Source organism: Micropterus salmoides, unplaced genomic scaffold (assembly GCF_014851395.1).
Source record: "Micropterus salmoides isolate LMB-PRFRI ecotype aquatic unplaced genomic scaffold, ASM1485139v1 Ms_hic_scaffold_1, whole genome shotgun sequence".
Classification (NCBI taxonomy): Eukaryota; Metazoa; Chordata; class Actinopteri; order Centrarchiformes; family Centrarchidae; genus Micropterus; species Micropterus salmoides.
Window position 1 is genome coordinate 56,017,879 of NW_024040040.1, and position 27,288 is coordinate 56,045,166.

The following is a 27,288-nucleotide window of genomic DNA, read 5'->3' on the forward strand; positions in this document are numbered from 1 at the left end:
GTCTCCTCCCCTCTCTCCTTTTCTCCTCCCCTCTTGCCTCCTTGTCTCCTCTCCTGTCTCCAGGTCCACAGCCTGTCTTCCAGCAGCAGCTGAGACCGTTGGGACCCTCCCCCTCGGCGCTCCTCTCCCCCCACCCTCAGGGTCTGCCACTAGCTCCCCACCCCAGTTTGACTCCTCAGGGCCCCCCTGCCTCGCCTCACCAGCTGTCCCTCCATCACTCCCAGCCTCGCCTCCTCCTCAACCCCCAGACCCAGAGCCAGGCTGTCTTCTCCCAAAACCAAGACGAGGACCAGGACCAGAGCAAGCACAGGCCTCTGCTCCTGGAGGAGCAGCCGCTCCTCCTGCAGGAGCTCCTGGACCAGGAGCGCCAGGAGCAGCAGCAGCAGAAACAGATGCAGGCCCTGATCAGACATCAGTCCAGCCCAGACTCTCTGATACCCAACATGGGTAAGACCTGAACCCCGCAGACCTGTAACCTTTCACGCCTGCTGTTCTGAATCTGACCTTGTGAACCTTGTGTGTCCTGCAGACTTTGACTCCGACCCCATCATGAAGGCCAAGATGGTGGCCCTGAAGGGCATCAACAAGGTCATGACCCAGGGCACCCTGGGACTCAACCCCATGGTCATCAACAGGTAGGACGCTCTGACCCGAGAACAGTTGGACAGCAGACCAGATAAGCTTTATTACACGACGTCACTTCCTCAACTCTCTCTGTGTCTTTGTGTGTCAGGTTCCAGCAGGCTCCTGGGGCCCCGGCGGCTCTGGTGGCCCCTAGCCCAGAGGGGGCTCCTCAGCCTCCACACCTGGTGGGACAGGTGAGTAGAGCCACAACAACTCTCTAATGTTGCCCAGTGTGTCTGTACCTGCTGCTGAGGTTTGTCTTCTCTTCCTGCCAGGACGGGAAGCTGAACCCCCAGCTGGTGCGACCCAGCCCCCCCAGCTTCGGCCCGGGCTTCGTCAGTGAGTATCAGAACATCATCTGAACGTCAGTGTGTTTGTAAAATCCTCCGCCGGGTCTGAACGCTGCCGTGTCTCCTGCAGACGAGTCTCAGCGGCGGCAGTACGAGGAGTGGTTGGGCGAGACGCAGCGGCTCCTGCAGATGCAGCAGCGCCTCCTGGAGGACCAGATCGCCGGTCACCGCAAGACCAAGAAATCTCTGTCGGCCAAGCAGAGAACGGCCAAGAAGGCTGGCCGACCCTTCGCCGAGGACGACGCCGCCCAGCTCCGCCACATCACCGAGCAGCAGGGGGCGGTCCAGAAACAGCTGGAGCAGGTACACAACCACACCCGGGGCCTCGTTTAAAACCGCTGTGCTCAAAGTTGAGATTAATGAGAACACAGAAACCAGTTGGTCTCCTGCGGTTTAGTACCGTCGTGACGCGTCAATGTGATGTTTGTGTTCAGATCCGGAAGCAGCAGAAGGATCACGCCGAGCTGATCGAGGACTACAGGACCAAACAGCAGCAGCACACGTCTCTGCAGCAACAACCAGGGGCCGCCCCTACGGTGCCTGCAGGAGTGCCCCCCATCCCCCAGACCCTCCTCTCCCAGCCCAGGGTGTCCATGCAGCCCCACCCGGGCGGCCCTACCCCGCCCCATGTTCCAAACGCCCCCCCTGGTTGGAACCCAGGGGGCGGTGCCCCAGTGGTGATGGGGCAGAGGATGCCGCTTCATCTACCCCCTCAGATTCCTCCCACCCTGCCCAATGCCCCCCAGGCTCCCGCACACACCCAGACACCCCCCGCCATGGCGCCCGGGATCCCTGCTCCCACAGCTGGCTTCACTGCAGGCCCCAGGGGCCCTACTGGAGGGCCCAACGGGGCAGCAGCGGACGGAGCCGCCGCCTCTCGTCAGGTAACAAACCTTGAATCAACAGTTTACACTGGAGGAGTTACTGTCACCGCCTTCTTCTGTGGTCAGTGAGGATGTTAGACTGTCGTCTGGTTAAAGAGTTTAGGCCGTTAGTACGGTTCTGCTACCAGCAGGCGCCCGTTTTCTTTATCTCGTATCTTTGCAAATATTTTCTGTATTTCTGAAACACAATCCACAGATTTGTTACAGCATGAAAACTGAAAGTAGGAGAGAACTCTAGAGCGCCCTCATCACACCGATAATGAAGCTAACAAAGATCCAGACGCACTTTTTCAAATGATACTTTCTTATCCAATAATCTGCCTCCAGTTTCCACCATTTAATTCAGTAATACGTCTCCGCCTGTCTCCACCACCTGCAGGTGAAGTTTGACGACAACAACCCATTCAGCGAGGGTTTCCAGGAGAGAGAGAGGAGGGAGAGGCTGAGAGAGCAGCAGGAGAGGCAGAGAGTTCAGCTCATGCAGGAGGTAAACCAGACCAACAGGAATCTGTAGGGAACCGGAGGTAGAACCATAGACTATTAATCTTAGAGAACAGGAGGTAGAACCCAGAGTGTTATTCTGTAGAGAACAGGGAGTAGAACCACAAACGGACTTTTATTCTATAGGGAACCGGAGGTAGAACCACAGACTGTTAACCTGTAGAGAAAAGGGAGTAGAACCACAAACAAACTTTTATTCTGTAGAGAACAGGGAGTAGAACCACAAACGGACTTTTATTCTGTAGGGAACCGGAGGTAGAACCACAGACTGTTAACCTGTAGAGAACAGGGAGTAGAACCACAAACAAACTTTTATTCTGTAGAGAACAGGGAGTAGAACCACAAACAAACTTTTATTCTGTAGAGAACAGGGAGTAGAACCACAAACAAACTTTTATTCTGTAGGGAACCTGAGGTAGAACCACAAACAGACTTTTATTCTGTAGGGAACCGGAGGTAGAACCACAGACTGTTAATCTGTAGAAAACAGGGAGTAGAACCACAAACGGACTGTTATTCTATAGGGAACCGGAGGTAGAACCACAGACTGTTAACCTGTAGAGAACAGGGAGTAGAACCACAAACGGACTGTTATTCTATAGGGAACCGGAGGTAGAACCACAGACTGTTAATCTGTAGAGAATAGTAAATAGAACCACAAACTGACTTTTATTCTGTAGGGAACAAGAGGTAGAACCACAAACGGACTGTTATTCTGTAGGGAACAAGAGGTAGAACCACAAACGGACTGTTATTCTATAGGGAACCGGAGGTAGAACCACAGACTGTGAATCTGTAGAGAATAGTATGTAGAACCACAAACGGACTGTTAATCTAAAGGAAACAGGAAGTAGAACCACAAATGGACTGTTAATCTAAAGGGACCAGGAAGTAGAACCACAAACGGACTGTTAATCTAAAGGGACCAGGAAGTAGAACCATAAATGGACTGTTTATATGTAGAGAACAGGAAGTAGAACCACAAACGGACTGTTAATCTAAAGGGACCAGGAAGTAGAACCATAAATGGACTGTTTATATGTAGAGAACAGGGAGTAGAACCACAAACAAACTTTTATTCTGTAGAGAACAGGGAGTAGAACCACAAATGGATTTTTATTCTGTAGGGAACCGGAGGTAGAACCACAAACAGACTTTTATTCTGTAGGGAACCGGAGGTAGAACCACAGACTGTTAATCTGTAGAAAACAGGGAGTAGAACCACAAACGGACTGTTATTCTATAGGGAACCGGAGGTAGAACCACAGACTGTTAACCTGTAGAGAACAGGGAGTAGAACCACAAACGGACTGTTATTCTATAGGGAACCGGAGGTAGAACCACAGACTGTTAATCTGTAGAGAATAGTAAATAGAACCACAAACTGACTTTTATTCTGTAGGGAACAAGAGGTAGAACCACAAACGGACTGTTATTCTGTAGGGAACAAGAGGTAGAACCACAAACGGACTGTTATTCTATAGGGAACCGGAGGTAGAACCACAGACTGTGAATCTGTAGAGAATAGTATGTAGAACCACAAACGGACTGTTAATCTAAAGGGAACAGGAAGTAGAACCACAAATGGACTGTTAATCTAAAGGGACCAGGAAGTAGAACCACAAACGGACTGTTAATCTAAAGGGAACAGGAAGTAGAACCACAAACGGACTGTTAATCTAAAGGGACCAGGAAGTAGAACCATAAATGGACTGTTTATATGTAGAGAACAGGAAGTAGAACCACAAACGGACTGTTAATCTAAAGGGAACAGGAAGTAGAATCATAAATGGACTGTTTATATGTAGAGAACAGGAAGTAGAACCACAAACGGACTGTTAATCTAAAGGGAACAGGAAGTAGAACCATAAATGGACTGTTTATATGTAGAGAACAGGAAGTAGAACCACAAATGGACTCTTTAGATTAACAGGAAGTAGTATCAGTTATTCTCCTCTCCTCTCAGGTGGAGCGTCATCGGGCCCTGCAGCAGAGACTGGAGCTGGAGCAGCAGGGCCTCCTGGGAGCCTCCGTGGGCCCTGGAGTAGCAGCCATGCCCCCATCTGGAGCTCTGTCAGGGGCTCGAGTTGGTCTGACACCAGGACCTGGACCTGGAGGTCCTGCTGGGTCGGCACCTGAAGGAGACAGTCTCTCCCAGATGCCCTTCTTCAGCTCTGAGCTGCCCCAGGACTTCTTGCAGTCACCTCCAGCCTCCAGAGGGCCCCTGCAGCACCAGGGCCAGCCGGGGCCACCATTCCCCCAGCAAGTAGGCCTCCACCAAGATTTCACAGGAGGACCCCTGCACCCTGGAGCTCACCCAGCTCCAGGCCCCGGGCCCCTGATGGATTTAGCTCCTTCCAACCTCCAGACCAGACCAAGGCTCTCAGGCCCCGCGGGGCCCTCAGCCCACGGACAGGCTCGGCCCCCTGGGGTCGGAGGAGGAGGAGGAGGAGCACTGACCCCCTCCCATCCTGGAGGTGCGGCTCATCGATTTGGACAGGACTCCCCCTGCTCCTCCTCAGGAGGCCCCGCCTCCCTCATCCAGCTGTACTCTGACATCATCCCCGACGACAAACCAAAGAAGAAGAGGAGCAGGAAGAGGGACGGAGAGGACGCCGCAGGCGGAGGAGGAGCCAGGACGCCGCTGTCCTCGCACTCTGATGACATCACAGCTCCGCCCACTCCGGCCGTTTCGGACACTTCCTGCTCCACGCCCACTCGGGGGGGGTTGGACCAATCAGATCTGTCCTTCTCTCTAAGCTCCTCCCTCTGCGGTCTGGCTCCGTCCTCGGAGTTGGAGAGGCAGCTGTCCGTGATCTCCGCAGCCCAGCAGAGAGGCTCCGCCCTGGGCCTGGAGTCTCTGAGAGGCCCCCTGTCTGCAGCTCGCCTGGAGGTCAAGGTGAGGACCGTTCCTTTGCCGGCCAGTAACCTGTATCAGTAATGTTTTACCTGTTGTAGCGCTGCGGGGCGTTTAACCTCTCCTCTGCCTCGCTGCAGGAGGAGCGTGAGGAGGGAGGAGCGTGCGGCGGCGGCGGCGTGGTGAAGATGGAGGAGGGCGAGGGATTCTTCTCGCCCTCCCCTCTCCACGGGGGAGGCAAAGATGGAGACGGGGGGAAGGAGCTGCTCAGACACCTGCTGAAGGACAAGACCTCGCCGGCCACCACGCCGTCACCCACCGGCCAGGCTCCGCCCACCGCCCGCCGGCAGCTGTCCCACGACAGCGTCCGGTCCGAGGAGGAGGACAGGCCCGGTTCCCATGGCAACATGGTGAGGAGGAGGTCGACTGTCTTTATTTGTTGCCGTGTTCTAAGCTGTAAGCTGAGAAGGTAACGGCGTGACAGCAGTGTTACCGTGGTGACCTCTGTGCTCCTCCCCCCCAGGTGATGACGGACAGTCCGGGTCCAGACCTGCTGGACTCCTGCGGCAGGAAGAAGCCTCAGCGCTGTAAAAGGGTCGCTCGGCCGGAGAAAGACAGAGCTCCTCCCAAAACCAAGAGGAGGAAGAAGGAGGAGGAGGAGAAGACGCTGCACTCCTCCTCCACCGCCTCCTCCGACCCGCTGATGACACACCTCTCTCAGGTAGGCCAGCTGCTCCTCCAGCTTAGTCCACTTAGTCAAGTTTAAAGGACTGATCGATTATCAGTACTACGTTCTTTGATCAAACCCTGACCCTCCTCTGAGCTGCACACTTCAGTTTCTGACCGGTTCCCTGATCCCTCAGCTGGCGGTGCTTCCCCTCATGGAGCCGGTCCTGCGGGTGGATCTGAGCCTGTTCGCCCCGTACGGCAGCTCCTCTCTGGGCAGAGACTCCTCGCTGACGGGCTCCTTCGGGAACGCCTGCCTGGACGGAGTCACCGACTACTACTCCCAGCTCATATACAAGGTACTGCTGCAGTACTACTGTAATACTACTGTAATACTACTCCCAGCTCATATACAAGGTACTGCTGCAGTACTACTGTAATACTACTGTAATACTACTCCCAGCTCATATACAAGGTACTGCTGCAGTACTACTGCAGTAGTACTCAGTTACTACTCCCAGCTGCTTCTGTGGGTCCTGACCTCTTCCTGTCCCTGCAGAACAACCTCAGTAACCCCCCCACACCGCCGGCCTCCCTGCCCCCCACCCCTCCACCTGTCGCCAGGCAGAAGCTGGTGAACGGCTTCGCCACGACGGAGGAGCTGAACAGGAAGGACATCACCGAGCAGGACGGTGAGGTTACTGACACCCTCTGCTTTGTCTTACAGGCGTGTGACTGATGAGGTGTCCTAACCGCCAGCTGTGTTCTGGTTTGTCTTTCAGTGAAAGGTGTGAAGCAGAAGGGGGAGGGTCTTATGGCTCTAAACCACACCTCAAAAACTGTAGACGTCCCCGCCTCCCTGCCAACCCCACCGCACAACAACCAGGAAGAGCTGAGGTAAGCTCCGCCCACTGAGGCGTCCTGGTGAAAACCCAAAAGTTTAAGTTTAGAGGGATGAGATTCTTCTTCTTCTGTTGCACTGACGTCTTTCTCCTCCTCAGGGTCCAGGACTCGTCGGGGCGCAACAGTCCGGACGGCTTCGTCCCGTCGTCGTCTCCGGAGAGCGTGGCGGACGTGGAGGTCAGCAGGTACCCCGACCTCTCCTTCATCAAACTGGAGCCGCCCTCGCCCTGCCCGTCGCCTCCAATACCCATCATGCCCTGCGCCTGGGGAAAAGGTCGGTCAACGCTCCAGATCACTTCTACCAGAGTCCTTTAAAGGTTTTGAAAATGTCTGCAGGTCCTTGAAAGTTTTGGAAAGTGTGTTGGATGTTTTAGAAAGCGGAGCAGAAATTTGAGTGATGGTTGGCGTTCAGCCGCAGGAGTCAGGCAGAACTCTTGGCAGCTGATGAATCTCTTACCCGCTGCTCACCTGTGTGTCTCCAGGCTCTGCAGTGAAACAGGAAGTGAAGTCGGAGCCGAACCATCAGGCTCCTCCCTCCTGCTCTAACGCAGACCTGGTTACCATAGCGATAACCCTGAACCCTGTCGCAGCTCAGGTAAACACCCCCCCACCCCCCCGTATGTTGATGCATCAGTAGCCCCTCCCTCCTGATGACATCACTGTGACTCTGTGTTTACAGAACGTTGCAGGTGTGATGGCGGCGGTGGCGGAGCTACTTAAGGTTCCCGTCCCCGCCGACTACCAGCTGAGCCGACCCGCGGGCCCCGAGCGCAGCTCTCTGGCCCTGCTGGCTGGAGTCCGAGTGCCGCTGACGCAGGTAGGAGAAGTACTGCATAAATGTACTGCATGTACTTCATGTACACTTTAAATGTTGACGGCAGTCTGTCAGCCGTGGGGCCCGCCCCCAGCTGTGATTGGACAGTTCAGGCGGCATCAAAAAGCGGTCGCTGCTCAAATGATCCGTGGAGGATGAGCAGGAAATTACCTACGAAGAACTCTGCTTCAGATTTAAGTTCTGACTGGCCGCTCGCTGAAGGCTTCCATACAGTACTTCCTGTCCTTCACAATAAAGGTCCCTCAGACAGCTGGAGGAGACGTCCTGACGGTGTGTTTGATGTGTGCAGGGTCCATCAGGCAGCAGACCGCAGAGACCTGCTGCTGGGAACACTGCTGTCAGAATGGACTACATCCAACATGGCGGCCAAGCTGCTGCCGCCAGGCCTCAGTGTTGCAGCTACTGCAAGGCGCTGCTGGGAAATGTAGTCCGCATCGTCAAGGAGCTCAAACAGGTTGGACACATCAACCGTTTAACCCTGAGTGTGAAACAACAAAGGTGGCGGACAGGAAGTGACTGTGTGTGTGTGTGTGTGTGTGTGTGTGTTACAGGAGGGTCAGTCCAGACCAGGATCCAGCCTGGTGTTCTGCAGTCCAAACTGTTCTGCACTCCACACATCTGACCTACAGAACAGAGCAGCTGGAAACAAGGTGAGAGATCAGATTATTGGTTATTGATCAGAGGAAGCAGGACCATCAGGGTGATCAGCTGTCTGAAAAAAGGGGGATCCTACATTTCCCATAATGCAACTGGAGACTGTCTTTCTGCCTGGTAAACAGACCAGTCTTTCACAGACTGTAGACCAGTATGACACCGCCCTTCTTTTGGGGCCCCTGATAGACACCTCAGTCCTAAAGGTTGAGTTGTTAGATGACATCATGGCGTGCAGTTGATGACATCATAACGCCTGTCCTTCTGTCCTCAGTCTGCAGACGGCGTCCTGCCCCCTCCCAGCACAGTGCAGCACCAGTACACCAACAACATGTCTTCCATCGCGGTCCAGTCCCTCCTCCACACTCCCTCCTTACCTCCTCCCGCCTCCTCCTCGCCGCCGCTGTCCTTCCCCCCTGCCTCCGCCATCACCATGGAGACCAGGCCCCGCATGGATAGCCTCAAGGTGGGTATGGTTACTGATTACACGATCAAATATGAAATATTTATAGTTATGATCGACTGAATGGCTGATTGGTTTACAGGTGAAGGTGAAGTTGAAGCCCCGCCCCCGGGCGGTCCCAGGCGGAGAGGACTCGCTGTCGTCTCGCCACGGGAAAAGGATCAAGAGTTCCCGCTGGAGACGCTGGAGCTTTAGCATTACATTAAGCAGGTTAGCCTGTTAGCATGACACTGAGCAGGTTAGCTTGTTAGCATCACGCTGAGCAGGTTAGCTTGTTAGCATCACGCTGAGCAGGTTAGCTTGTTAGCATCACGCAGAACTGGTTAGCCTGTTAGCATCACGCAGAACTGGTTAGCCTGTTAGATTCACGCTGAGCTCTCTTTTTTTACCCAGGGGCCCTTGCACCCCTAACGAGGCGGTTGCCAAGCCAACAGAGGAGGAAGTGGATGAGCTGTTGAAGAAGTTGGGGGCGTGTCTTCGTCCTGACCCGTTACCCAGAGACCAGCGGAGGTGCTGCTTCTGTAACCAGCAGGGAGACGGACAGACTGATGGACCAGCCAGACTGCTGAACCTGGACCTGGACCTGTGGGTGAGTCTACAGGGCTCTAACTCAGGAGTACTAGGCTCTAGTCTGGACCTGGAACCGGATCTAACCCGTCTCTCTGTGTCTCAGGTCCACCTGAACTGTGCTTTGTGGTCCAGCGAGGTGTATGAGACCCAGGCCGGCGCCCTGATCAACGTGGAGCTGGCTCTGAGACGAGGACTGACTCTGCGCTGCGCTCACTGTCAGCAGACCGGAGCCACGAGCGGCTGCAACCGGCTCCGCTGCACCAACACCTACCACTTCACCTGCGCGCTGCAGGCCCACTGCACCTTCTTCAAGGTACCAGGGCACCAGGACCCAGGTCTAAGACCCGAAGACACCTATGGACCAGGTTTACCTGCTAACACTCTGCTCCTTCTCCTTCAGGACAAGACCATGCTCTGCCACCTCCACAAGCCCAGGACAGGTCCTCTCAGCGGGGACAGGTCCTCCAGCTGCTCCCCCTCCTCCACCCCGGGGCCGACCCCCGACCCTGCGGCGATGGCGGTCTGTGACCCGTACGACACGGAGCTGCGGTGCTTCTCCGTGTTCCGGCGGGTGTTTGTACAGCGGGACGAGGCGCGGCAGATCGCTGCCGTGGTGCAGCGCGGCGACCGGCAGTACACCTTCCGCGTGGGCAGCCTGCTGTTCCGCGCCATCGGCAGGCTCCTCCCACAGCAGATGAACGCCTTCCACAACAAGACCTCCATCTTCCCCATCGGCTACCACGCAAACCGTATCTACTGGAGCATGCGCCACAGCAACAGGTAAGCCGACTGAGAAACTTCGTCTCCCATGGTGCTTTGCTTCTGTCGTCTGCAGATTATAAAGGCGGCTCAACTCTAAACAGTCACACAGGTGATGCAGCGAACGAAACGCGGGTCAGGTGATCAGTCTCTCTGCCACAGAGCTGTGGTCTGCAGAGCGTTGTATTGATCGCTGGTTTACTGATTGGTCACTGAGTGAAACCTCCTCCCTCTGCAGACGCTGTAAGTACCTGTGCTGCATTGAGGAGCAGGAGGGCCGGCCGCTGTTCAAGGTGAAGGTGGTGGAGAAGGGATACGACGACCTCATACTGACCGGACCAACGCCCAAAGGTGAGCCTCACCTGTGCACCTGTACAGACAGGAAGTGGATCCACCAGACACTCTGACCTGCGGTGGAGGAAGAACTCTGTGACGATACTAGTCCTGCGTTCAAAACCCTACTGACATAAAGTATGTGTAAGTATTACTGTATGCAGTACTGCAGTATTTCAGTAACTGTCCTCCTCTGTGTGTCTCAGCTGTGTGGGACCAGATTCTGGATCCAGTAGCTCAGATGAGGCCCTCCAGTGGGACCCTGAAGCTGTTCCCAGTTTACCTGAAAGGAGAAGACCTGTTTGGTCTGACCACGTCTGCAGTGACCCGGATCATCGAGTCTGTAGGTCCCACACACACATGTACACACATGTACACACATGTACACACATGTACGCTCAAACCACACTCATATTGACTCCTGTGTGTGTGTGTGTGTGTGTGTGTGTGTGTGTGTAGCTGCCAGGTGTGGAGACCTGTGAGTGCTACACCTTTCGTTACGGCAGGAACCCTCTGATGGAGTGGCCTCTGGCCTTTAACCCGTCTGGCTCGGCCCGCTCCGAACCCAAAGCCTGCCAGGCCAAGAGGTAACGTCACCGAGCTCCTTAAGAAGTCTTGAAAGGTCTTGAAGTAAAATCAAGTACATTAAGTGTTAAATTTGCAAATGATGCGTTTAAGGCCGATGGGGAAATTGTCCTACACAGTAGCTACTGTAAAACATCCAACAGCGAGTTTTTCTTTGATTAACTTGGTTTTAGACGGGAGCTGCAAGTTTAATGACAAACTGTTGTAGGGAGGTTTGGGAAACCTGGTAAACATCAGGCCGTGGGCAAAGTTCACCAGTGTGAATTACACAGGACGTAAAGTACAGCGCAGGCTTGTGCTTCACTAAAGAAGTACAAAGTTTACCACATCCCAGCTTGTTTAACGTCTGTAGGTGATTAATCAGTTCATGTGTGCCCCTTACCTCACAATCATCTCTAGTTCCTCATTTTTATCAATTGAAGTTTTAAGTTTCAGCTTACTTTTTTTTTTTTGCACCAAAAATTGTCTCTTTTTCTTGCTCATGTTGACTGAATGAAATTAAGTAGTCAGGGCTGTGCGAAATATCAAAATCAAATCCCAATATAGGTAATTTCATACCCCAATAATGATCTATATCCAGATATAGAACATTTTTATTTGTAAATTTCCATAAAATATTATGAGTTACCATGTTGCCATGATATGAAGTGGACAACAAAACTACTTGCTGCTACTTGCTGCTGCAAAGCTAACGAGAGGACGAGACAGTCCACAGCAGCACAACAGCTCCAGACAGCGACACTAACATCTAACATCATATCGCACAGCCATAGTCATAGTTTTGAAATAACACACCTGGATTTGAACAGTTTTCACATTTACCTAGTCAGGTAAAACTGCTGATATTCCAGAGTGAAAACAAATCGCTGCTTATTGTAAAAAGAGTCAGAAGAGAAACTATATATTGATGTTGTCTATGAAGATTCTCAGTCATCCAGGTCATAGTTATCCAACGAAGGTTAAAATCAAGAACAACTGGACTTGGTTGAAGATACTGGAAGACGTTTCGTCCCTCATCCAATGGACTTCTTCAGTTCTGACTGACTGGCAGGGAAACTCAGCTATTTAACCTCAGTGGGGTCGTTATCTCGGGTCATCGATACCGCTGGTTCGTTAGTGTTCCTTGTTGCTGTGACGACAGTCGTTACAGTCGTTAAGACTACCTGTGGCCAAGACTGAACGACCATCGTTGGTATCTTCACCTGAGGCCAATAGGTTACGTTTGTTGAGTTTCCTGGGAAGTGATGAAAGGACAGCATTGTAAGTGGGGGATAAGTGGTGGCGTAGACCCCCTCCCCTGTTCAATGACGGCTTCTCCACCCTGGTGTAGATGCTTCCTTGACACCTCTTTCAAACCATCCATCTTCTCTGTCTAAAATGTGCACCTGGTGGTCCTCAAACGAGTGTATATATAGTATATATTGATGTCAAAATATACCTCTAGAATAACTTGTGCCTTAGCATTAGTGTTAGCTAACAGTGAAGCACAGGGGTCTCGGTCTGATACAGTGGTTGTGATCTACCTGGAGTGTCCTGTCTCTCTCTCTGTGTCAGACCGACCCTGCTGACCAGCATCGCACCCAGGTGTCAGGGCTCGGTGGGCTCCATCGTGGGTCTGGTGCCCGGCGTCATCTCTCTGTCCCCGGGCGAGTCTGTGGCTGGAGCTCACCAGGGACGCCACTCCAAGTCGTCCCAGTACCGACGCATGAAAGCCGACTGGAAGACCAATGTCTACCTGGCCCGCTCTCGCATCCAGGTGAGACACTGGGACCACAGACCTGAACCCATTACTGCTGACTGCAGGACAGGTCCCTGATGGACTCTGTGTGTTTGTGTGCAGGGTCTGGGTCTGTATGCTGCCAGAGACATCGAGAAGTGCACTATGGTAATTGAGTACATCGGCACTATCATCAGGAGTGAGGTAGCCAATCGCAAGGAGAGGCTGTACGAGTCACAGGTAACCTGTAACCGAATCCAGCTGGACTCCGGTCCTGGTTCCACACACACGTTGTCTGATGCAGCTCGACTCTGGTCCTTTTTCCACACACCCATTATATGATCCAGCTGGAACCTGGTCCTGATTCCACACACCCGTTATACTGATGTGTACTCGGTGTGTGTGTGTGTGTGTGTGTGTGTGTGTGTGTGTAGAACCGCGGCGTGTACATGTTCCGGATCGACAACGACTTTGTGATCGATGCCACCATCACTGGAGGACCGGCTAGGTGAGACCGCCTCAGACTGGTCTTTATATCAGATGTTGGAGGGTCAGAACAGAAGCTTCGGTCACATGATCACTTTGTTTATCTAGGTCTCCCATGTCAGAGGATGTAAAGTCCTGCAGGCTCAGGTTACACTTGTTAACAAATCTGCCTTCTGTGTGTGATTGACAGGTACATTAACCACTCGTGTGCTCCCAACTGCATCACGGAGGTGGTCAATGTGGAGAAGGAGAACAAGATCATCATCAGCTCCTGCAGACGCATCCAGAGAGGAGAAGAGGTACCACTGATCAATCAGATGATCAATTTATTTTATTTTACCTGACGATCTCATTGAGATTTAAAACCTCTTTTTAAAGAGAGAAAAAAGAACAGCAGCAAATTGACCGAGCGGAGTTACAGATGAGAATGTCAGACAACAACCAAAGGACATTAAGATATTTTATACTCTATTTTATACTAGACTAAAAAAACATGAACTTTCTCAACATTCAAAATGAGCTTAAGTTGATACAGTTGTACCTGAACAAAGTTAAAGCAGATTGTAAACAGGAAAGCTTGATAGTAGCAGCACTATAATAAATAACAGTGTCATCAGCAAAAAGCTTGATAGTAGCAGCACAGAAATAAATACACGCGTCATCAGCAAAAAGCTTGATAGTAGCAGCACTATAATAAATAACAGTGTTGTCAGAAAAAAGCTTGATTGATTGTAGCAGCACTATAATAAATAACAGTGTTGTCAGAAAAAAGCTTGATTGATTGTAGCAGCACTACTGATTTCAGATCATCAAGGTGAACACACTGAGTTCTGTCAATCATTTTTCAATTGGTAAATCTGTCAACAGTGTGGTCAGAATAAACAACACTGCACAGTGAAAATGCTCTGAAGAAAAAGTGTAGTTTTCTCAATATTCAAAACTCACTTAAGCTGAACAGTCATACCTGAACGACTTCAATCTGCCGATCAATCAGCAGGCAGTCACTTTCACTCTGAGAACAACACTAACTTTATCCTCCCTACCTCTCCCCCCCGCCTCCTCCTCAGCTGTCTTATGATTACAAGTTCGACCTGGAGGACGATCAACATAAGATCCCATGTCACTGTGGAGCCGTCAACTGCCGCAAATGGATGAACTGAACACACACACACAGACACACAGGCAGCTCTCCCTCTCTCTCTGAGGCTGGATGTCCTTCGCCCATCGCTCTGTGGGCGGAGCTACACTTCATATCAGAAGTACATATTAATAATAATAAAACTGATCACAGATTTGATCAGACGTTATAATAATGATGATGGGGGGGTGATTGACAGGTGAGGGGCGGGGTTTATGACGAGGCTGGTCCTCAGTGTGTATATTGCGTGTAAAAACGACCACAGATGTAAATGTGAGTGTAAACGCCACTGAAATAACAGAATGTCGTCATCCTCAGAGGAGCTTTATTAACTTGCACTAAAAAAAACCAGAAAACTACAAAAACACATACTTGACTCCTCCTCCTCCTCCTCTTCATCCTCCTCTTCCTCCCTGCGTTTTGTTAATTTCCTGTAAAATAAGAGATTTTTTTTTCTTATTGTATTTATTACGAATGAAGCTATTTTCTAAAATCCACGGTGAGTTTGAGGTCCGGAATCGCAGCGTGTAAATATGTGTATCATAAATTTAAAAACTCCACCATGAGCTACCTTAACATCCTCATCCTCACCTTCATCACCTGCCCTTCAGAGCGCCCTTCTGTCAGAGTTTAAATAAAGTTTCACTCTTTCTGTTTCCTTCCCCCCCTCCCCGGCGCTGGAGGTGGTGTGTTTTGATTGGACAGACGGTGTCGGGCAGGTGTCACTGCGGCCTTCATCTAACTTTTGTTTCCTTCCCCCAGTGTTTCGTCTGCAGGCGTCTTTAGGTTGTTTTTTTCACTTTGTGTTGAGTTCAGGGTCCTGCTGCCGTGTAAATATGAGCTTTCATCGGGACTCTGCTGATGTGTACAGTTTGACGACATTAAGACTTGTTTTTGTTTTTTTATTATTGGACGTAAACAAAGTGTGATGATGATGATGTTTTTGTTGTTTTTGGGAAAATGTGGAATCTGATTTAGAATCATTTACATAAAATAAAATATTTTACATCTTGAAGAAACACTGCTGATCTTCATTTCTGTGTGTGTGTCCATAAAATGCAACTATTAAGAACAAACCTTTTCAGGAATTCAGACTTCTTCAATTCTTATTAATTATAAAATTTGCCTAAAGATTTAAAGCTGTTTTGGACCAAAGAATTGATTAAAACAAAAGTGGGTTTATGAGGTTTACTTATCTAATAACATCGGGCTCGTGCTGGACCTCGATGACAATGGTTATATTCAGTTTTTAGATTTCTGCAAAGCTTTTGATGCATTCAAACATGACTTTCTCTAATCTGAAAATATAGCTTTGACACTTTAGTGCAGCTTTAAAACCTGATGCAGAATGTAAACAGCTCCGTTAAAGAGGCACCTCTCCTAGCTTTGACCTAAAGCACAGAGTCAGACAGGTGTCCTGTCTCACCTGTTCCTGATCTGAGCTCAGTTACTGATTTCATTCAGCCCAGCTGAAAGGTCTCACAATAGCTGGAAAAAGAAATAATCATTAATCAGCTGGCTGATGATACCATTTTTAAAAAAAACAGGTTTCATTTTCTGTGTATTCCAGTGAGAGACCTCTGAACTCTACACTGTTAAAAAGGAAAAACCTATTAAAAACCATCCTGATGAGATCATAGGAATCAGAACCAGATACTTCACACTATTTATCTTTTAGAGCATTTGTTTTTTTGTTTGTATTTATACTAAGTGTTTTTGTAATTCTGTTCAGAAACAGATATTTAAAAAGACTTTAATGTACTGTGGTATTACATTTGGAGTTTTAATGGAGGAGGAATAAAAGGACTTGATGTTTACCAGCTTGGTTATTATGGCTAAAGAGTTTATGCACAAGTGTAGCTTAATGACTGTTAGACCTATATTGAGTTAATAATAGGAAATAATTGAAATGTATAAAAACGAAACAAGCTTTTAGTTAGGGCTATTTCTGTTTGGCTGGGTTTTTTATGCTTAGTCTGGATTGGTTTAATGGCCTTATTTTAAATTGTGAATAAAGGTTTATAAATTTAAAAAAATGCCTATTACCGCAATGCATGATGCTTTATAGGCTATGGCTTGGTTAATGACCACCGGTTCTTAGTGTACACACAGACTGAACAGGTCGCACACTACTTTTCAAAATGCATTCCGGGAAACTTTGAGTGGACTAATAATTGTGACATTGGGACAGCGCTGTTATAATAACAATAAGCTCCCTGTATATATAATGAGCAGTGGAGATTTGAACGTCTCTGAGCAGCAGCTTTATGTTCAGTCCAGCGCTCAGAAACAGAAAGAACTGGGGTGAGTGTTCAACATTAGTATTAGTTTACTGTCGGACTGTAACTGTGGGAGTTTCACTTTGTTAGAGTGGTTTAATGTCAGAAAGGTTCATCTAATAACATCCCGTTGGTTTGATGGCAGTAAAGTTCAGGATGTTATTAGAATGAACGTTTCTGACATTAAACTCAAACTGGCGGCTGAACCAAACTGGCGGCTTTTTACACGAAGAAAACACCTTCAAATAACAGAATGATGAAGATTGTTTTAGTCCTGAAGACTCATTTTTAATTCAACATGAGACCAAAGAAAAGCTAAAAGAACGTCTGGCTGGAAGCAGCTGTGAGGTCGCTGAGGTCCGAACCTCAGTAAATATGTGTAGAACCATAGACTGACTTTTATATTTAGAAAGGTTATAACCTATGAATTATAAACTCCTATAAAACCATTGATCCAGTCATGTGAAGGCTTTAGGACCCCGCGGACGCAGCTCGTTTCTACCGGTTTCCCGCTGTTGTGAAGAATCAAAAGTTGCAATAACGGAAACCACCGCTGTTTGTCGAGAGTTTTTGGCGGTATCGCTGACCCTGGAAACGGTTTTGAGACCAGTACGTTTGGTGAACAGTCTCCACATTTTAAGTGACGCTGTGCGCTTTTACGCACGAGCCCACCGCAGCATAATTTCAGATTAAAATCTCAGTCAGGATCTAATTCATGTTCTGCGTTCTTGTACACATCCTAAAGCTCTCACACACCGTCCAGGTTCCAGCACAACACATTAAAGAAGTCACCTGGAAGCGGAGGTGGGTAAATCTGAGTAAATAGTTTTTTCAGAGTTGATCCATCACACCAGTTCAGCTGCTAAAGTTAAATTATTAGGCTGTAATATCAACTGTTCAGCACTGACCTGCTGTGTTTTATGTTGTCACACAGTAACAATAGTGCCCCTTATGTATCTGCAGGTCATTCCAGCTGTGTAGTGCTGGGATGACAGTTGTAGTTGTTTCAGATACATTTACTGTGTTATTATTTATAACAGGGACAGCTCTCACCAAGCTGAGGGCTGAAATGATCTCCTGTTTACAGGCAAAGGTTTCTGGATTTATATGTAGGTTAGTGCACGATAGCTAACATTGCTGGGCCATTTCCACTGTACCGAAATCTGGGAGTTTTGTGTTCCGTTAAACCCCTAATAAATGTTGTAAAGATTAGATTTCCTGTCGCATTTGCGCTACCTGTGTCTGCATTTTACGTGATTCCAGTGAAGACAACGAAGAACAGCCTGTTGTTACTGTGTTCTTCAAGAACAGTTCATAAGCAGTATGAACTATACAACCCCAGCAATATTACCATAAATAAGCTTCATTTAAAAACAAGAAAGAAAATCTGGACCTCACTAATTTCCAAGCCCTGGTTACGGCCCTGCTTCTGCCACAGAGTGTTTGTTCTTGATGTCAGTGAAACATCAGAAGATGAAACAGTTGAACAGAAGTTATTTCCACTCAGACTTTATGTCAGCCACAGGTGTCATCTCCACGCTGGAGACGTGTCCACAGCACGTTTTTGAAAGCATTTCTAAAAATGGCAACAACAAATGTTAACTAACAAATGAAGAACTGATCATGAACCTTCCACTGACGCTGTCCCTGCTTCCCTCAGACTGACTGAAGATGAGTTATGTGGAGGAAGAGGAGGGCAGCTGTCTGTCCGTGAAGGAGGACGGGTCCACTGAAAGGTCTCTAGACTGCAGTGATGAACCCTCAGACACAAGGTAAGAGACATGAAACACAAACAGCAGCGTAAAGACTGCAGAATATAAAACACACATCACCTCAGTTCACTTTATCGCTGATACAGGGAGGCACCCTACACAATATCCACACAGAGGTACAGACAATGAAGGTGATGTTGCTATAGACTAAATGAAAAATGGTACAGATATTTATAGTAGTGTTAATGGTAACCATCGTAATGTTAATGATTATAATAACAATAATAACAATAGGACTAGTAACAATAGTCGTTGCAGCAGAGGGTGTCGAGCAGGAACACGGGGGCAGCAGGTGACCCGCAACCACAGATCCAGACTCCACAGCTCCAGAGCCAGAAAACCTGCAGGAAGTGATAGGAGGAGAGAGGAGAGAGACGAGAAAGCACAAGACTACCAGAAAGGGGAGAAGTTGTGTTAGTAACATGCAATAATGGGATGAGGTTGCATACAGAGGGAGAGAAAGTAGAGGAGAGAGGAGCTCAGTGCATCATGGGAAATCCCCCGGCAGTCTAGGCCTATAGCAGCATAACTAAGGGATGGTTCAGGACTCACCTGAGCCAGCCCTAACTATAAGCTTTATCAAAGAGGAAAGTCTTAAGCCTACTCTTAAATGTGGAGATGGTGTCTGCCTCCTGAACCCAAACTGGAACCTGGTTCCACAGGAGAGGAGCTTGATAGCTGAACGCTCTGGCTCCCAGTCTACTTTTGGAGACTCTAGGAACCACAAGTAACCCTGCATTCTGGGAGCGCAGTGCTCTGGTGGGGTAGTAAGGTACTATGAGCTCTTTAAGATAAGATGGTGCCTGACCATTAAGATCTTTGTAGGTAAGAAGAATGATTTTAAATTCTATTCTGGATTTTACTGGAAGCCAATGCAAAGAAGCTAAAACAGGAGAAATGTGATCTCTTTTCCTGGTTCCTGTCAGAACACGTGCTGCAGCATTCTGGATCAGCTGAAGAGTCTTAATGGACTTTTTCGAGCAGCCTGGTAATAAGAAATTGCAGTAATCCAGCCTAGAAGTAACAAATGCATGGACTAGTTTTTCTGCATCATTTTTAGACAGGATGTTCCTGATTTTCGCAATATTACGTAGGTGAAAAAAGGCGGTCCTTGAAATTTGCTTAATGTGAGACTTAAACGACATGTCCTGATCAAAGATAACTCCAAGATTCCTCACAGTGGTGCTGGAGGCCAGGTGATGCCATCCAGGGAAACTATATCTTTGGATAATGCGTCACGGAGGTGCTTAGGCCCCAGAACAATGACTTCAGTTTTATCTGAGTTTAACATTAGAAAATTACAGGTCATCCAGGTTTTAACATCCTGAAGGCACATTTGAAGTTTAGCTAACTGATGACTTTCATCTGGCTTGATCGATAGATATAACTGAGTATCATCTGCATAACAATGAAAGTTTATGGAATGTTTCATGATAATATTGCCTAAAGGAAGCATATATAAAGTGAAGAGGATTGGTCCAAGGACAGATCCTTGAGGAACTCCATGAGTAACTTTGGCGTGCATGGAGGACTCATCGTTAACATGTACAAACTGAAATCGATCTGATAAATAGGACTTAAACCAGCTTAGAGCGGTTCCTTGTGAAATGTTCCAGTCTCTGCAATAGGATCTGATGGTCAATGGTATCAAATGCAGCACTAAGATCTAATAAAACCAGTACAGAGACAAGTCCTTTGTCTGATGCAGTGAGGAGGTCATTAGTAATAATAATAATAATAATCCTTATTTGTAGAGCACTTTTCAAAAACAAGTTACAAAGTGCTTTAACAAGTGTAAAGAATAATACAAAAAAAGATAAGAGCATGAAAATTTAATATAAAATTAGTAAAATACAATAAAATAAAAGGGATAAAATAAAGTCAAATAAGATCGGGAAAAGCTCTCCTATAAAAGTATGTTTTAAGAAGGGACTTAAAAGAGTTCACTGACTCAGCCGACCTGATTTCCTCGGGCAGGCTGTTCCAGAGCCTCGGGGCCCTGACAGCAAACGCTCTGTCCCCTTTAGTTTTCAGTCGAGACTCTGGAACAGACAACAGACCTCTGCCCGAGGATCTCAAGGTACGTGCTGGTGCGTATGGGACTAAAAGGTCAGAAATATAACAAGGCGAGAGGCCATGAAGAGCTTTAAAAGTGATCAATAGTAATTTTCACCAGTGCTGTCTCTGTGCTATGATGAGCTCTAAATCCTGACTGAAAATCCTCAAATAAACTATTGCTCTGTAGAAAGTCACACAGCTGTTTAGCAACTGCTTTCTCCAGAACCTTAGAGAGAAATGGAAGGTTAGATATAGGTCTATAGTTGGCTAAAACATCCGGATCAAGTTTGGGCTTTTTCAGAAGAGGTTTAATTACAGCTACTTTAAAGTACTGTGGTACATAGCCTGTTGATAGAGATAGATTGATCATAACTAGTATAGAAGTGCTGACTAAGGGTAGAACATCTTTAAGCAGCCTAGTCGGGATGGGGTCTAAGAGGCAGGTTGATGGTTTAGATGAAGAAATTATTGAAGTTAGTTGGTAAAGATTGAGGGAAGCAAAGCAGTCTAAACATATATCTGGTTCTACAGCTGTTTCTAAGGTTCCTGAGTTAAGAGATAAGTCGGTGCCAGTTGAGGGCAGGTCTTGGTGAATTTTGTCTCTAATAGTTAGAATTTTATCATTAAAGAAGCTCATGAAATCGTAACTACTGAGAGCTATGGGAATACTTGGCTCAATAGAGCTGTGACTCTCTGTCAGCCTGGCTACAGTGCTGAAAAGAAACCTGGGGTTGTTCCTATTTTCCTCTATTAATAACGAGTAGTACGCTGCTCTGGCATTACGGAGGGCCTTCCTATAAGTTTTAAGACTATCTTACCTAATTAAACGAGAATTTTCCACTTTGGTGGAACGCCAATTCCTCTCAAGTTTCCGCGATATTTGCTTTAATTTGCGAGTTTCAGTATTATACCATGGAGCTAACCGTCTTTGTTTTAGTATTTTCTTTTTTAGAGGGGCTACAGAGTCGAGTGTCATTCGCAGCGAGCCTGCAGCACTATCAACAAGATGATCGATTTGGGAGGGACTGAAATTAGCATAGGAGTCCTCCGTTACTTTGTGACTAGATAATGAATTTAGAGCTGATGGAATCGCATCCTTAAATTTAGCTACAGCACTATCAGACAGACATCTTGTATAGAAATTTTTGCCCAATGGCGAATAGTTCTCAAATAGTTATCAAACAGTGGTCGTACAAAGAGGGATTCTGTGGAAACACTATTAAATGTTCAATTTCAATACCATACACCAAAACAAGGTCGAGGGTGTGGTTAAAACAGTGAGTCGGTTCATGAACACTCTGAGAGAAGCCAATGGAATCTAACAGAGAGTATTAATATGACTGGGAGGGGTGGATTCATTTAGGCTAACATATTCTCCATCACCCAGCCAGGTTTCAGTAAGACAAAATAAATCAATATCATAATCTGATATTAGTTCATTTACTAGTACACCTTTAGAAGAGAGAGATCTGATGTTTAAGTCCACATTTATTTCAATTTCGATGGTCGGGGGGCAGACACCGTCACTATAGGGTTTTCACTAAGTAACTCCTGAAATGGAGGAGCAGAGAAGTGTGTTAGACTGCGACTCTGCGTAGGGTTTTGGGTGGGTAACTGCTGAAAAAGAAGGGCAGAGAAGTGTGTTAGACTGCGACTCTGCCTCCTGGTCTCAACTCTGGGTTGTCATGGATTTGGTACTACCACTAATAAACTTGGCCAGATTTCTAGAAATGAGAGCTGCTCCTTCCCAAGTGGGATGGATGCCGTCTCTCCGGATCAGACCAGGTCTTCCCCAGAAAGTCTGCCAATGATCAACAAAGCCCACATCGTTTGCTGGACACCACCTCGACAACCAGCGGCGGAATGACGACATGCGGCTATACATGTCATCACTGGTCAGATTTGGCAGGGGTCCAGAGAAAACTACGGTGTCCGACATTGTTTTTGCATATGTACACACCGACTCAACATTAATCTTAGTGACCTCCGATTGGCGTAACCGGGAGTCATTACCGCCGACGTGAATAACAATCTTACTGTATTTACGTTTATCCTTAGCCAGCAGTTTCAAATAAGACTCAATGTCGCCCGCTCTGGCCCCAGGGATGCACTTAACTATGGCCGCTGGCTTCGCTAACTTCACGTTTCTCAAAATGGAGCTGCCAATGATCAGAGTTGGTTTCTCAGCGAGATCTCATTAATTCTACCTTCACAATCAGCAGAGGCACAGGGAGAGGCAGGGTTTACTAACTGATCTGCAGTCTTAAGATGTTAACCAAGAAAAGTTAAACTCAAGGGCAGCTGTACGCTGTTTACATGTTTGTCTTCGTGTAATTCGTCAAGCAATTAGACCAATTTCAACTTAATACCACTCAAGCAGAGGAACTACGGAGGCCTTTGATAACTTTGGAAGCCTTTTACACCACTGACCGACTGCTGCCTCTGCGCCTCCAGAGAGGAAGCGCAGAAGAGGGGCAAGCATGGAGGGATCCGGGCTAATTGGACCACATGCGTCTCTTAAGGCCTGTCCAGCGTGACATCGGTGACATCCAACCATTCTCCTCGTCGCTCTTTACTAGGGGTGTGACGAGACACGAGATTAGGCTCACTAGGTGAGATTTAACACTTTTTAGGAAATCTTCAAAGCTTAATTATAAAAACTATTTTGACTATTGAACGGTTAATTTCCTTTAGCATCAATTTATGGTTCCAGCCCCCCGCGACCCTGTACACAGGATAAGCGGTTGATGATGGAGGGATGGATGGATTGATCAATTTATGGTGAAAATTATTTTATTTATGTAAAGGGAAACACAAAATGCAGGTGACTTTTTCATAATTTGGGACTGCATGTTGCATGTGAAACTGAAACCACCATCAACACTTCTGATCTCACCACAACTCCACACATGTTAACTTTAGCTCACAGTCCAAAACAGAGCAAGGTTGAGATGTTATCACTCTGTCACAACTGTCTGGACTCAGCGCCAGTGTGGGTTCACTTGATCACTATCACGCTGCACTTTACTATCGCTGCACGAGATCTCATCACAGCCCTACTGTTTACATACCTCCCAGCTCTAACAACAGCGAGAGAAATGAGGCACTCACTAATCTGAAACAGGCCATCAGTGAGCTACAGACATCCCATCCTGATGGATTTCTCATTCTGGCTGGAGACTTCAACCCTGCAGACTCCAATGTTAATCAGTGTTTCCAAAAATTCACCAGCATGTTGATTTTAAATAGGAGGAAATGACACTCTGGACCTGGTTTACCAACCCACAAAGAAGCATACAGAGCTTCACACCTCCCCCACATTGGGCTCTCTGTGAGAACTGTTGGGTTTCTGTAAATATCACAGAGTACGGTCTAGACCTGCCCATTAATGAAAAGCACTCAGAGGTAACTGTTGTTGTGATTTGGTGCTAAATGAATAAAATTGAATTGAATTGACCACACCACTGTTATGCTAATACTAGCATACAGACCAAGGGTGAAAACCATCAAACCAGCTATGAGGCATGTACGAGTGTGGCTGGAAGGGGTCACCTCTGCACTCCAGGACTGCTTTGACACCACAGACTGGGACATGTTCAAGCAGTCACTTCCAACCAACAAACCAACAGGAATATACAGACTGTCACAGCTAACATGACCAAATGCAATGATGATGTGACGCAAACTAGAACGATCACCATACTGGCTAATCAGAAGCCATGGCTGACAGGGGAGATTCACAAGCTGCTGAGGACCCAGCACACCACCATCAGAGCTGGTCACGCTGCTAGCCTAAGAACAGTCAGGGCCAACTGTTCCCATGGCCACTACTCTACAAAGTTAACAAACCATTTCAGAGACTGGGGGTCCAGACCATCACAGACTATAAACCCAAACCACAGACCATCTCACTGCAGCGCCACCTGGCTGGGGAACTGGCAGGCTAATTCTCACTTCGGGACCCTCGGGAGAGTCCAGAATGAGCTCCCAAGTTTCTCTTCATTTGCCATAACACGACTAACTGCTTAGCCATGGGGGGAAAGTTCAGCAGACTGGGTTTTGAACAAACCGTTTTCTCCATTACTCCATAAACAGTCTCTGTTTTAGTTTTATGGAATCCTGAATTGCTGAGTGCAACCTCTTGAGGGTGGAGTCCAAGGTATATGAACTGAACCGTGGCTCAAAAATCGAGATCTAAATCGAACTGTGGATTTGGATAATTGTTACACTTGTACTAACCACGCAATTGATGGGCTCACTCTGGGCTATTTGTGTAGGGCTGCAATGATTAGTCAACATAATCGACAAAGTTGATTACAAAATGTGTGAACGTGTTGTTCCAGAGATGTTCTTAAGCGAGGAAACAGCGATCTTAGCGCTTTTCCCCATAAGAACATGTGGACTTCCGGTTAGCGGGCAGCATAAGTAGCAGTGTTTTCCTCAGCTCCCATTACACTTTAGATAACTAATAGATAACTAATCCCAAAGCTCTCCTGGTAGAGTAAACAAGGGACTTAATACCAACCTCATCAGTCATAAATTCGAGAAAGAAACCCAAATATTTATATGCACTAACATAATCTAAAGTAACTGAGTAAAAGATAACTTAATTGTCCTTCTTTGCATGCTTTTCTTTCGTAAATGTATTAAATGTGTTTTGCTCAGATTTATTGGTAATCGCCACTTAACACTAGAAATTAACCATATTTAATATTTTCTGTAATTCAGACTCAGACAGTAAGATTATATCATCTGCATATACTAAAACATGTACAGTATCTCACAAAAGTGAATCCACCCCTCACATTTTTGTAAATATTTGATTATATCTTTTCATGTGACAACACTGAAGAAATATCACTTTGCTACAATGTAAAGTAGTGAGTGTACAGCTTGTATAACTATATATAAATTTGCTGTCCCCTCAAAATAACACATCACACAGCCATTAATGTCTAAATTGCTGGCAACACAAGTGAGTACACCTTAGGGCTGGGCGATATGGCCAAAAATGTTATCACGATAATAACATTTCATTTATATTCACCTTCACTCAGCTCGTTTTGTGCTGCTGCTCATACATGAAGCAGAAGGTGAAGACACAGTCTGTGAGACCATGGTCTACCAGTCTGCGCTGAGTGTTGTGGCAGCTTCCTGCTACCTAGTCGTCTACTTTTGTGTCCACAGAGAGAGGAAGAGGAGTCATGTTTCTGTGGAGGAGCAGCCGTCCTGCTGTGCTTTGTGTCAGGACTTCCTGAAGGATCCAGTCTCTACCAGCTGTGGACACTGGTTCTGCAGACGGTGCATCACTTCATACTGGGACCAGTTTGCTTCATCAGGACACTCCTCCTGTCCCCAGTGTGGAAAAAGATCCAGAACCAGAGCTGGACTGCAGACAGCCAGTCAGAGCAGCTCTGTACAAAGTAAGACTGGACATCTGTCGGCTGATGTCGTCATGTGTGAAAACAGGATTTTTCTGTTGCAACAGTCACATATTGTGCATCATGACAATTTAAAGTTCTGCTGCATGTGCAAAAATCTAAACCCTCCATCTTAATTTCTTCTTTTTTATTGTTATAAGTTTTGTTTGGATGCTGAAAACTACTGTTTATAATTACACCTTTTTCTTGCCTTACAGTTGACTTAGGTCTGCAGGAGGTTTTAGATGAACATAAGATCAGTCTGAGGAGGAGATGTGAACGTGTGACTGAAGGAAGTGATGAAACAGGAAGTGGAACCCTCCTCAACAGGATCTACACTGAGCTCTACATCACAGAGGGACAGAGTGAAGAGGTTAATACCCAGCATGAGGTGAGGCAGCTCGAGACAGCTTCCAAGAAGAAGACCCTCCATGACGCTCCAATCAGGTGCCAGGACATCTTTAAAGCCTTACCTGGCCAACAGAGAGCCATCAGAGTGGTTCTGACCAACGGCGTCGCTGGCGTTGGAAAAACCTTCTCAGTGCAGAAGTTCACTCTGGACTGGGCAGAGGGCTCGGAAAACCAAGATGTCGGTCTGCTGGTTCTGCTCTCGTTCAGGGAGCTGAACTTGATCAAAGATGAGCGGCACAGTCTCCTCACGCTGCTCCATGTTTTCCATCCAACATTACAGAAGGTCCCAGCAGAGAAGCTCGCCGTCTGGAAACTGTTGTTCATCTTTGACGGCCTGGATGAAAGCAGACTTTCATTGGATTTCCACAACAGTGAGGTTGTGTCTGATGTCACACAGAAGTCATCAGTCAACCTGCTGCTGACAAACCTCATCGAGGGGAATCTGCTTCCCTCGGCTCTCGTCTGGATAACTTCCCGACCTGCGGCGGCCAATCAGATCCCTCCTTCGTGTGTCGGCAGGGTAACGGAAGTACGAGGCTTCACTGACGCCCAGAAGGAGGAGTACTTCAGGAGGAGAGTCAGTGATGAAGAGCTGTCCAGCAGAATCATCTCACACATCAAGACCTCCAGGAGCCTCCACATCATGTGTCTAATCCCAGTCTTCTGCTGGATCACTGCTACAGTTCTGGAGCACATGTTGACTACAGAGCAGAGAGGAGAGCTGCCCAAGACCCTGACTGACCTGTACTCACACTTCCTGCTGGTTCAGATAAAGAGGAAGAAGCAGAAGTACGATGAGGGACATGAGACGAGTCCACAGGAACTGACGAAGGCTGACAGGGAGGTTCTTCTGAAGCTGGGGAGGTTGGCATTTGAACAGCTGGAGAAAGGAAACATCATGTTCTACCAAGAAGACCTGGAGCAGTGTGGTCTTGATGTCACAGAGGCCTCGGTGTACTCAGGAGTTTGTACAGAGATCTTCAAAAGAGAGAGTGTGATCTTCCAGAAAACAGTCTACTGCTTTGT

At 47.6% G+C, this 27,288-nt stretch overlaps 2 protein-coding genes across 2 annotated transcripts in view; one reads left to right on the forward strand and one right to left on the reverse strand.

Moving 5' to 3' along the window:
• Window positions 1-15,343, forward strand: part of LOC119897280 (histone-lysine N-methyltransferase 2C-like) — a gene marked incomplete in the record, with an annotated part of 58,585 nt that extends 43,242 nt beyond the window's left edge. The window contains 31 exon segments of the mRNA XM_038710885.1: window positions 64-447; window positions 530-635; window positions 734-818; window positions 900-963; window positions 1,045-1,277; window positions 1,409-1,858; window positions 2,238-2,345; window positions 4,326-5,258; window positions 5,357-5,626; window positions 5,740-5,937; window positions 6,080-6,241; window positions 6,442-6,574; window positions 6,665-6,779; window positions 6,884-7,059; window positions 7,268-7,380; window positions 7,465-7,602; window positions 7,910-8,074; window positions 8,172-8,270; window positions 8,546-8,737; window positions 8,817-8,944; window positions 9,128-9,323; window positions 9,408-9,617; window positions 9,705-10,084; window positions 10,302-10,414; window positions 10,603-10,739; window positions 10,856-10,983; window positions 12,536-12,737; window positions 12,822-12,938; window positions 13,133-13,206; window positions 13,375-13,483; window positions 14,252-15,343. Coding sequence (XP_038566813.1) covers window positions 64-447; window positions 530-635; window positions 734-818; window positions 900-963; window positions 1,045-1,277; window positions 1,409-1,858; window positions 2,238-2,345; window positions 4,326-5,258; window positions 5,357-5,626; window positions 5,740-5,937; window positions 6,080-6,241; window positions 6,442-6,574; window positions 6,665-6,779; window positions 6,884-7,059; window positions 7,268-7,380; window positions 7,465-7,602; window positions 7,910-8,074; window positions 8,172-8,270; window positions 8,546-8,737; window positions 8,817-8,944; window positions 9,128-9,323; window positions 9,408-9,617; window positions 9,705-10,084; window positions 10,302-10,414; window positions 10,603-10,739; window positions 10,856-10,983; window positions 12,536-12,737; window positions 12,822-12,938; window positions 13,133-13,206; window positions 13,375-13,483; window positions 14,252-14,344 — 6,011 coding nt within the window.
• LOC119897314 (NACHT, LRR and PYD domains-containing protein 12-like) overlaps window positions 1-27,288 on the reverse strand; it is a 609,009-nt gene that overhangs the window by 405,219 nt on the left and 176,502 nt on the right. The window lies entirely within an intron of this gene.